The sequence below is a fragment of the Primulina eburnea genome, chromosome 1, assembly GCF_022965805.1.
Source record: "Primulina eburnea isolate SZY01 chromosome 1, ASM2296580v1, whole genome shotgun sequence".
In the NCBI taxonomy this organism is placed as follows: Eukaryota; Viridiplantae; Streptophyta; class Magnoliopsida; order Lamiales; family Gesneriaceae; genus Primulina; species Primulina eburnea.
Window position 1 is genome coordinate 4,636,367 of NC_133101.1, and position 12,233 is coordinate 4,648,599.

Consider the following 12,233-nt stretch of genomic DNA (forward strand, 5'->3'; position numbering starts at 1 on the left):
GTCTCTGTGATTAAATTAGGTAATTGCAGTACATGCATGCAGCATGCTGCATTTCATATATATTAATCACAAATTCCAATAATTTAATGTCATATAATAAATCTAAAAAAATATATAATCATTTAAGTAGTATTGTTTTGTATTTTTACATATTAGGTTTAAAAGAAAATTAGAATTTAAAGGAATAACTTCTGAGAAATATCACATTTTCAAAGTTTTCTTAATTACATGTTTCGGATGATTTTCTATCTTGTTTCAAAATTTTGCATGGAAAGTTACGCAAATACCCTTGAATTTGATTAGATCTATTTTATTTTATTTTTCGATGATTATTCAAGTTTGAGTGATTTATTGACTAGTCTATGATAATAGATATCGACTAGTTAATTTTATTGTATTGGCTTTGTCACCAGAATTACTTTAATTTGAGCTATTTAATTTTATTTATGCTATAATTAAGAATATAAAAAAATATCACAAATATAATTATCGGATGGGTTGAAGCCATCAAAATTCGTGTAGATTGAAATGTGTCTAGGTTTAGATTCAAACGGATTGAGACAGATACGAATCCTTTGAATGATTAACAGACTGGATCTGTGATCTTGCAAATCCAAGCCGATTAATTAATCATACCCCTAATGTGTCAATACATGTGTATATATCAATATTAAAAGTATAATATCAAAAATATAAAGAGTGAGTCTCATGTGAGACCGTTTCACGGATCTTAATCTGTGAGACGGGTTAACCCTACTCATATTCACAATAAAAAGTAATACACTTAGCATAAAAAATAATTCTTTTTCATGGATAACCCAAATAAGAGATCCGTCTCACAAATATGACCCATAAGATCGTCTCACATAAATTTTTGTCAAATATAAACTAAACTAAATAAAGTATGAGTTATATTATGTATTAAAAATTAAAAATGATTAAAACAGATCCCAAGAAATAATAAATTTAATAAAAAAACGAAAATGATGTATCACATTGTGTTTTTATTTAAACGGTATCTGATTTTTACCGAATCACGATATATCGGATATCATATGAATCGATTTTTTCGAAATAATCGGGTCTATGCATGAGCGAAATCGAAATCGAAACCGATATGCAAAACACACCTTCATAAGCCCTCACTTTAATATTTGCCAACCTAAGCCAGGAGGGTTTCCAGCTAACATCCATGCATTTCTCTAATGACAGACAAGAACCTTTGCGTGATTATTTGAATTTATGACACATTGTTGGAGTAATTTTTTTTTTTTTTTAAAAAAAAAAAAAACTTGGTCAACGGTCAAAGTGGGGGGTGACTGAATTGACGAGAATGCACCTGCTTGGGAAACAGCTGGCCATGTTACATTCTGGAGGGATAAAAAAAGGAGACATGGCATGGAGGATCTAAAAGCTGTCTACTCCTCACACCAGTAGTATTATTTGTGTCAGAATAAATTATATAATAATAAATAATTAAGATAAAAACTTGTGTGAACGGTCTCACGGGTCCTATTTTGTGAAACAAATATCTTATTTGAGTCATCCATGAAAAAATATTATTTTTTATGCTAAGAGTATTACTTTTTATTGTGAATATCGGTAAAGTTGACATGTCACACAGATAAAGATCCGTGATATTGTTTCACAAGAAACCTACTCATAATTAAAAAGGGAGAAATTATATAAAAATTATACTAATTTTTATTTTTAAAAAATTTAGTTTATAATGTGCTGGGAAATTTGTATCGTTGACACATGTAAGGCCCAGGCCCATAATTGTATTTCATATTAGCCCACCAAGACATGAAGTCATCAACATCGTCAACATCCATTGCCCTACCAACAAAATTATAGCACGATTAAAATCTTTTAATATTTTAAATTGATTTATTAAAATTTATATTAAATTAATTCAAAATTTCTAAAATTAATATTTATAATTTTTTATTAAAAGAAATTAGCCACAGGGCTAAACTGGGTGATGACATATGTAGCTAACAAAAGAGATGTATGGTAGATAGAAGGAATTGATTTCTCGATTTTCATATAATTATAGTCCATTTCAATTAGAAAATGCAGTCAGACATTTGGGGTAGTATAAGTTATCAAGGTTATTTACAATATTTAATTTATTCTATTTTATTAAAGTGTAGGATATTATAGTAACTATCTAAGAAGGATATCATATTTTTCTTCCAACTTTACCCTTATATGATACTAATTTGTCAAATATCATTTTAGTCCATCGATAATGATAAAAAAAACTATACACTCACGCATCGCGTGTGCAAAATAACTATTATGCGTGCTGCAGAAACATCGTTATTATTATTTTTCCACAATTTTCATGGAAATTTGTAGCGCTAAATTGCTATACGTATAAGTATATATTTAAATTTCGAATCCTTAACTTAAACTCATTCAAATTGTACGTTTGAATAATTTAAAAATCATAGACCCGACTAATTTCTTTTCCTAATATATAATTCATAGTCATTTAAAATTCATGATTCAAACGAATATATCGAGCCGAGCTCGTGCACCATAAATTTTCTACAATGCATATCAACTTTATATATAAAAATTGACACTACAACTTAACCCAAACATCCACTAAACTTGTTGCATCAACTCGACTACATCTACATATTTAGTATCAATTTGTTGGGACATTTTAAAAAAATAAAAATAAAAAAGAAAAAGAAAAGAAAAGAAAGCATTAAGGTAGCACGTTGGGGTTAGATGTTGGCCTCAACCCCGGATTGAACAGAATCCATCTGTCACCCTTTATTATATTCCCTCAAACATAAATCCTCACATTACATATATATTTATGCCCTTGTATCTATCCATTTTCCACACACTATCTTCTCATTCCAACGGTTCAAGAAATCGGTTGATCGAGGTTTGTTTCGACGATGACGATGATGGTGGGTGGAAACAACAACAATAACAGCGGGAATGTCGTGGATACGACGTTGACTAAAGTTTTCGTCGGAGGGCTGGCGTGGGAGACTCCCAAGGAAGCCATGAGAGATCACTTCCACAAGTATGGGGAGATTCTTGAAGCTGTCATCATCTCCGACAAGCTCACCGGCAGATCCAAAGGCTATGGCTTCGTACGTACTCATCGAAATCTTTTATCTTTTAGTAAGTATTTTTACATGATAAAATTGCCAACGTTTGTGTTTTGCAATGTGGATCAACAATGTAGGTGACTTTTAAGGATGCGGAGGCGGCTAGGAAGGCCTGCGAAGACGCCGCGCCGATCATTAACGGGCGGCGAGCCAACTGCAATCTGGCTGCGCTCGGCGCCAAACGTCCCAAGTCTGTCACCAACGCCGCCGTCCCCGCTGCTACAAATCCTCCCCCTCCTCCTCTGCCGCCTCAACAAGGTAAACAATGCCATTTGTTTATTTTACACACACACATACGATATACAATTCAGCAAGTAAGAGGGGTGGTAAAAATTATAAGAAACGTATATATATATATAGTGTGTGTGTGTGTTTACACAAATTTTTAATGATTTTAATACAAAATTTAATTTAAATGTAAGTCATACGTTTTACTGTAATAAAAAATTTTATTTTTTTTAAAAATTATTTCAAAACTATGTGCCATGTCAAAATAGCAACTTCAAGAAGAGTTGGATAGATAATATTTTTAATGGGATCGATTTGCCACCATAAGGTGAGTTGTCATCACGATAATTATAGATTAGTTGTAATTATATATATTGGACATTTTTATTATATTACATGCACATTCAATAATTAATATCTTCAATTGTGCAATATTTGACTCATTTTATAAATTTCTTTCGGTAAAATAACCCATAAAAATTTAAAATGCACATGATTTTGGTAAGATAATATATCAGTTTTGCATGAAACAAATTTTTTGTTAATTTTGAAGGACCAAATATTGGATCGAGAGTGACGGTACCATTTGCACAAGGAAATCAGGTGCAATGGTACTATCCCTCAAGGGCCCAAGCCATGGCTTCGCCTTTTTCGCACCAAGCCATCCCTTACTATGGCTACACCCCGACCTACGTCGCAACCACCGACTATAACTACAATCATGTAAGTATATGTTTATATAATGTGTTTATGTGTTTGTATTAAAATTCTTCGGCACGATTCCAAATCCGACCACTAAATTTATACATATACATACAGATGAACTTCTGTTTAGATTGTATTTGGATCGATAGAAGAGTTTAGTTTAGCAATTTCAAATTCGGAGTTTAGATGACACTAGTCATTACTAATATAATACTTTTATGAATTCATAGAAGGTGCAAATGAACATGGAATAATGGATGCCAAATATCTTAATATATTATTTTGAGTAATTTATTATTATTATTTATTTGTTTTTTTTTTTTTTTTGGTGTAGAAATTGGGATTCCATGGTGGGACATACATGAATGGGCATTTCCCTCAAGTGTATCCAGGTCAGGCCATGATTGGTGGAAACACATATATGCCCATGTACCCTCTCTATCATGTCCAGCAATCACATACATTGGGCCTCCCGGCCCATATGTTTTCACATGCAGCAGCAAGCCCAATATCCACTACTATCCCACCTCTCATGTCCAAGCCCACATCTATTCCCCATCCTAATGCAGGTAAATGAATAAACTAATTTGTGGCCTCATCATCTTATTTTCAAGATTCATGTAACATTTGGTAATTTAATAAAAAAAAAACTAAGTTAAACATGGTAATTATCTTATACAAAAACTTGTGTGAGACGGTCACACGGGTCGTATTTTATTAAACGAGTATCTTATTCAGAGTATAAATATAATCAATTCAAATTACAGTATGACATTTCATTACTTTTTACAATTATGATATTACCGTTATTTGAACATAAATCAAATTAATTATAAAAAAGATCGTACAAACACTCAAAAAATGTTTGGAATGTGTTCATATCTATTAATAGGGTTTCGGTTTACACTACTTTTTGGGACAAATGATGCACTGATGTATATATATTATGGGTGTGTTTGGTTGAGTGGATTGGATTAAATAAGGATATATTAATAGTCAAATATATATCGTTAAAATTTTAAGATGTTTTAATAATCGTTTTGAATCGGTTTAAGATCCAATTTTATTAATCAAATAGCTATCCATAAAATCGGATCTTAAACCGGGTCAAAATGATTATTAAAACAACTTAAAATTTTAACGATAAATATTGGACTATTAATCTATCCTTATTTAATCCACTCAACCAAACACATCCTGTGTGTATAATAGAAGAAGAATCTTGAATCACATGGTGCAAAAAGGCCAAACCTGACCATGTGAATAGCTTATGGAATCAATGCAAAAAATTGTCATTTTACATTTGGAACTTTAATAGCTGTCATATTTCACAAGAATTTAAAATTCCCATTTGCAGTTTGCTTGGCTGTAGAATAATATAAGGTACTGTTTGGGGGCACTTGAAGAATGGTGGATAAGAGCAGTTAGGCAAATGATAAAAAGGGAAGGTTGGTGGCTTCTCAGAACAAGTTTATTATCAAAGATCTGCAGTGGCTCTTCTTTCCGACTTTTTATTTATTTTTTTAAAATTATTTTTTAGGTATTTAGAATTCACATTTATTCATTGTCATCTATTTCAAGAAATGGCTAACTTCGATTGTTCTTGTAATGAATATTTTCTCACATTTCATGAGTTGATTTTCATGCCTTGATTGGACCAAATTGCCTATGATGAAGGCTCACTTTCTAATATCAGGCCGAATGGATATTATATTTATATCACAAGTACTCTAAAAATCAGGGAAGCTACATTTTAAATAAATGTAGATTGTTGAATAAACGTTTTAGAAAATATATAAAGTAAATTGAACCGAACTATAATAGTCATTAATTTTTTTTTTAATTCATTTCTGATATCTACGTTTTTTTTAGTAATACTCTATCTTCAATTTAGAATTCTAGATTTTAAAACTACAAAAAATTGAAGTATATAAATTTATACCGCATCCATCATTTTACACGCAATACCGTTGTTGTTTTTTAATTAAAAATTACATATAATTCTTCCACCACAATTCCAAAGTGCTCAAATTCTTCCAATCAGAGGGACCACTCTGATTTTGACTCGTAAGGCCTCGAACTTTCTTTTTCTTTTTCTTTTTCTTTTTCTTTTTAACACGTGGACGCTGCTCGAAGGGACTTCAAAAGGATTCCAGATCATACTAAATAATTTCATTATCCTTCTACCAAGTCCCAACTTCTCCCAACTTCTATGGTTTTCTTATATGCTTACCTGTCTACAACTTAGATGCTCATTTTCACCATCCCTAGTAAAATATCAGGGAAAGTTGTTTTTTTGGTACTTACCTTTGTTCATTTGGGATTTAGATTTTATGATGTTAAATTTTAATTCTTTCTTTATATTTATATATATATATATATATAATATATATATATATATATATATATATATATATAGTTAATCTGACATCAATGTAACACTATCATGTCCTGAGCTCAAGCCAATGTCTGTAATGGTTCTTTGTAACAATTATTTTGTATTCATCTTTATTTATGAAAATAGAAGTTTGAACCTTTTATAAATCATTTTAATTCTTCAATTTTTAGCATGTGAACAAGAAATATCACTGACACAATTCACGTCGATATTCTCATTATATTCTCATTAAAAGGATATTTTAAAGTTGAATAAATTTTGTTTGTGTTTTTTGATTGCATATTTATACTACTTTATTAAGTTTGAGGCACTTAAAGTAACTAACTTTGGTGTCATGGTCTGTTTTAGAATTATATATATAAATAAAATGTTAAAATTTTAATGTACCTTATATGTAGTTCAATGAATAGAATCATTGTCACTTAGAGTTTAGGTTATGGGTTCAATTCCTACTGAGGTCATTTTTTTATTTTTTAATTTATATATCCAAAATTACAGTGTAGTCTCTCATTATTTCTTATAATTATATTTGATCCTCATTTAAATATAAATAAAATGAGTTATAAAAATATGATACAAGCAAGCAACGCGTGCGTCCGTACACTAATAATTAATTATATTAGAAGTTGATATTTCAGTTTGCCCACGTAGTGACCACAGATTCCACGTGGTTGCATTTGGGCTCCTTCCCTCCTCAACTGTGGACACCTTTCGTTTATAACAGTTAACACCTTCCCCTTGTCTCTGTTATATTTTGTTTGCTATTTAGACAACTCGCTTCTCTTCATTGTTCTTCTACTAATCAAATCAATGGGTTCTGCAACGTTCATCGAAGTCATTTTGGCCATATTTTTGCCACCTCTGGGTGTTTTCCTCAGATTTGGCTGTGGAGTAAGTATTTTCTTGATAAATTTTATGCAAGTATAACTTTATAGCTACCTTGTTTTAGTATTTGATTTGCTATGAGCCATAAAATCGAACAGTATTTGTGACCTTTCTCTGGACAAACTGTCTGTACCTTGATGCAGGTGGAATTTTGGATATGCTTGTTGCTGACAATCTTGGGGTACATACCTGGGATTATATATGCCCTTTACGTGTTGGTTGCATAGTCCCAATGATGGGGTCGACAATTGTAATCTATATCCCAAAACTACTCCACTCGGTTTTCAACTATTAGTGTGCGTGTGCGTGTGTTTGTATTCAATTTTTGGTGCAAATCGACGATGCTTTGTGATCTTGAATAAGATTTTCTTTTTCCGTTTGATTCGATTTTCGTGCCAAGGTCTATGGCACGGCTCACTAAGAATTGTTTGTTATCTTCGATCTTGTTCCGAGGTTTTTAATTTAAGATTTATTTTTCATTAGATTGTTGGCTGGATAACATTTGAGTTACTAATTTTGTGCAAAAATTTGTGTCAGACGATTACGGGTTGTATTTATTTGTGAGACAGATCATCTATGAAAAAGTAAATACTATTTTTTATTGTGAATATGGAACATGTGTAAAGTTGATTACGGGTTGTATTTTATTTGTGAGACAGATCATCTATAAAAAGTAAATACTATTTTTTATTGTGAATATGGAACATGTGTAAAGTTGATTCGTTTCACGTGAGACTGTCTTACCTGATATTCACTTTTAATTTGATGTCACATTAGTTTTTCTCATCTAATATATATATTGAATAGTTTGAAACTTGATAAAAAAATAAAAATTTTAGTTATTGTATCAAATCAAAATTTGGAAGATCACTAAATCAAAATCTCAAATAGGAAAACTGATGTTTGATTCGATATTCTTGTCATCTTTGGAAATGCTAAACGTGTTCAATCATATATATTGATTGATTAATCACCGATCATGTTTAATTTGAGATATGATCATACAAATAAGTGTGTAACCTTTGGGGAATATTTTATAATCACTTAATTTTAGAATAATATGAATCAGCCAATATCTTATGACAGGAACCGATGAATATCTGAATATTTTTATCTTGTGATTTTGATTTTGAATTTGATATCGAAGAATTATATGAGAAATATTGATAAATTATTTGAGAAATTTTCATTTATCTTGTTAGTTTTGAATTCGATATCGAAGAAATATAAGAGAAATATAGATAAATTATTAAAGAAATATGAAATGAAAAAAAAAAATTAATATTTATATATAAAAAATAAAAATCGATTAGGCAGCTTTTCGTCAACCGTTTCTTAGAATAACTAAACTAGATACAACTAATACATTTTTAATTTGGAAAAAAAAATCATTCTTACTAATTTGATGATTTGACATACATGTTAAATTTAATATATCATGACAGTATTTTAACTAAATACACAAAAAATAAATAGTATATAGTATACATTATTCAATGAAGTTATTATTTTATTATTGAGTTATTATTATTTTTATATAGTAAGAGTTAGAGAAATCTGTCTCTATCTAAACCCACACACAAATGAGACTCTAATCCCGAGAAACTTCTTATTTAATCAAATATTATTTAATATATACATGTTGTTAAAATTTATTTAGCATATATAATACATATTGCATATCAGTAGTTTTGACTTAATATTTGGGCCAAATTATTTTGAAAAATGTAAAATCAATTTGCGGTGCCTCAGGGGTAACTACATCATGCGCAAACCAAATCCTAACACTGATAACTGATGAAGTAAAATAAAACAGTAAGCATAAAACATTAACCACAACCAAAAACCAAAAACATCTCAGTTCCCCTCATCCGCTTCACCAGAAGACTCTTCCACTTCAGGGTTTTTGGTCGAAACTGGCTTTGAACATGAATTTTTTGTGGTTTTTTAGGTGTTGGAAGACTCGGAAATCTTGATAGTTGCTCAGACTTCTTTTTGTCCCTGATTCTTTTCAAATAATCTCCAAATTTTTTTGTGATATAAGCGATGGAATCCTCACAAAGGTCTGATTCATTAACCTCTTGGTATATTTGAAGAAGATCATTATAAGAGTCATTTGAGACTTGGAATGCAATTGTCTTCCTTTTATCTTTCTTCTGCATGTCCATGTTCATTTCGAAGGTACGGAGTGAACTCATAAGATCTTCTAGAGCCATCTGAGATGTGTCCTTACCCTCATCGATTGCATAGATTTTTACGTTGAATCTTTCGGGCAAAGAAGAAAAAACTTTGCTAACTAATCGTTCATTAGAGATGAGTTCTCCAAGGCTGAACGCCTCATTAGCAATTTCCCGTAGGCGACGATCATAATCCAGTATGTTCTCAGATTCTTCCATCCTCATCATCTCGAATTTGGAAGTAAGCATCCTCAGTTTTGTTCGTCGCACACTCTCAGAACCTTCACAGTGTCGTTGAAGAGTATCCCATGCATTCATAGCAGAAGTACATTTTGTGATCAAATTGAACATATTCACATCGACTGAAGTGAATATCGCATTCAAAGCCTTTGAATTATAATTAGAATTCTGCACTTCATCGGCAGTCCAGTCAGTTTTCGGTTTCGGCATGCTGTCACCATCTTGATCCATCATCATCGGTGAAGTCCACCCGTTGATGACACTTTGCCATGCCCTTTCATGTATGGATTTTATGTAACATCTGATTTTAACTTTCCATAGACTGTAGTTGGTTCCATATAGGACTGGTGGTCGAAGTGCTGTGTTTGCAAGTGATGTGTCCATTAGATATTTTCTGTCAAAGAAAAAATAAAACCAGAATCAGCACTTAGTATATCAAGAGAAGGCCTCTGATACCACTTGAAATGAATATTGGTTGACAGATGTGTGTAACTCATAAATTTGTGTTTTATCAGGATTAAGTGTTGTGTAAAATGTTACAACATTTAAGACAATATGCATGGGAATATTAAAGTTTGTAACACAAATTGAATTTAAATAAAAATGATAGACACGATTAAATATGCACAAGTATTGCATCAGAGCAAAATATTAATCACTAGAAAACCAATAGTTTACACGAAAACCTATCACTGGTGATTTTAACGCAAATCAATTTCCTCAACACGTTGAGAAAATAAACAGCTTTCTAAAACAAATAGCTAGAATAAACATAGTCAAGAAAGCAAACAAAAACGTGATGCCAAAACATGAGCAACAAAAACGATCTTCAGCCAACTTCGTAACAGATGTTGTCTGTAGATGTCTCCAATATTCAAGGCAACACGCAGTATCTGCTCACTTCAAAACTTCACGTCTCTTGAAGAATGTTTTCTTCTGAAATTCCACAAAGCACGAGCGTGAGTATATGATTGATCGATCGTCCGTCCTGACTATCCTCCTTTCTCTTATTTATCAAATTCACAATCAAATCTATAATATAAGGAAGGGTAAAATTTGATTAGCAAATAAACTACTCTTTTAAATATTATACCATATCATTATAATACTATTATACTTATCTCATTATCTAGAAAGACAAAATCTCATTAAATATTTTACACAATCAAATCAAAAAAGAAAGATAATATAAGAGAAATTATTTAAGATAAAAAATTATATCAATTAAATAAAAAAAATATATTTCCGTTCCGTATTATATACACACACATTGTGCTCAAGGTAGGCTGTAGCTATGCCTCTGGCATTCACAAAATTCATCACGCTATAGTAAAACACTAGCAATCACATGAATGATGAAACATTATTTAATTGATATCTATAAACAACTTATTTGAACGGGATTCCGAGATTACCCAAAGTTTTGAAATCCGGTAAATCTTTTATTTTGGGGTACAAAGTTACTCCATGTATCCTCAAAATTCGAATTCTCTTTTTGAAACTTCCGAATTTTTTGATGATTTGCACCCGAGATATATGATTCTTGATTTTCCTGATCTTCTCGGATCATCTATCCACAAATATGTGACAATTTTGAAAAAATGGTGACTATGTATCTATCAAATCTCCCTTTATCTTTTATTTTAATTAACAAATTTTGAAACTATACTCATAAAATTCGAAATACATGTATATACACAACCAATATCTCTCTATCTTAAATCTTAAATAATCATGATCTATGTATAACCATACCAAAAATAAAAAAATTAAATATAGTTATCTATTGGATGTCGAATTCTTTGGATAACATGCACAAATATTTAATGATCACATGCATATATTTGGATCAGGATCCCCTACTGTGGCATCCCCACAGTAGGGGATGCTGTGCACACATTTTTTTTAAAAAAAACTTATATATTTTTTTAAAAAAAATTTTTGGATTTTTTGTTTTAATTTATTTTTACTCTCATTCAAATTTTTTATTTTTAAATATTTTTTTGCTCCTTTTAAAATATATTATAATTCTTTTTTTCTATTTTTGATTCTTTTTTTGACATTTAAATTTTAGTTCTTTTCGCATGCTTGATTCGTTCATTTTCATCGATACTCGAACAAGATTAAAAATTTGTGATTTGTTTTCATCATCAAACAATTTTACCAAAAAACATCGAATTTTCATTAATGTGGTAAACACTTGGTTCTACCAATAAGAAAGAAGGAAAAAATAATAATATATTTTAAAAGGAGCAAAAAAATATTTAAAAATAACAAATTTGAATGAGAGTAAAAAAAAATTAAAACAAAAAATCCAAAAAAATTTTTAAAAAAAATATATAAGCTTTTTTTAAAAAAATGTGTGCACAGCATCTCCTACTGTGGGGATGCCACAGTAGGGGATCCTGATCCCATATATTTTTATATAATCTTGTCAATACTAAAAAATTATTTGATAAC

General features: G+C 30.6%; 2 protein-coding genes across 2 annotated transcripts; both read left to right on the forward strand.

Annotated features, from left to right (window-relative positions):
- The first annotated feature begins 2,751 nt into the window (after window positions 1–2,751).
- Window positions 2,752–5,739, forward strand: LOC140810531 (probable RNA-binding protein ARP1). Its single transcript, XM_073168368.1, has 5 exons — window positions 2,752–3,122; window positions 3,218–3,398; window positions 3,922–4,091; window positions 4,408–4,642; window positions 5,431–5,739. The coding sequence occupies exons 1-5, from the start codon at window positions 2,922–2,924 to the stop codon at window positions 5,448–5,450; spliced, it is 807 nt and encodes a 268-aa protein (XP_073024469.1). The 5' UTR covers window positions 2,752–2,921; the 3' UTR covers window positions 5,451–5,739.
- A 1,464-nt stretch (window positions 5,740–7,203) lies between these two features.
- LOC140810538 (low temperature-induced protein lt101.2) lies at window positions 7,204–7,736 on the forward strand. The gene is made up of 2 exons (XM_073168372.1): window positions 7,204–7,362; window positions 7,500–7,736. Exons 1-2 carry the CDS (start codon window positions 7,282–7,284, stop codon window positions 7,581–7,583), a joined length of 165 nt encoding a protein of 54 aa, XP_073024473.1. The 5' UTR covers window positions 7,204–7,281; the 3' UTR covers window positions 7,584–7,736.
- The last annotated feature ends 4,497 nt before the right edge of the window (window positions 7,737–12,233 follow it).

What these genes read in the sequence shown, in the direction of transcription:
- LOC140810538 (XM_073168372.1), top strand. Translation starts at nt 7,282, where the DNA reads ATGGGTTCTGCAACGTTCATCGAAGTCATTTTGGCCATATTTTTGCCA. An exon ending in TCCTCAGATTTGGCTGTGGA is followed by an intron (nt 7,363 to 7,499) that starts GTAAGTATTTTC and finishes ACCTTGATGCAG; the next exon opens with GTGGAATTTTGGATATGCTT.
- LOC140810531 (XM_073168368.1), top strand. Translation starts at nt 2,922, where the DNA reads ATGACGATGATGGTGGGTGGAAACAACAACAATAACAGCGGGAATGTC. An exon ending in GATCCAAAGGCTATGGCTTC is followed by an intron (nt 3,123 to 3,217) that starts GTACGTACTCAT and finishes TCAACAATGTAG; the next exon opens with GTGACTTTTAAGGATGCGGA. An exon ending in TCCTCTGCCGCCTCAACAAG is followed by an intron (nt 3,399 to 3,921) that starts GTAAACAATGCC and finishes TTAATTTTGAAG; the next exon opens with GACCAAATATTGGATCGAGA.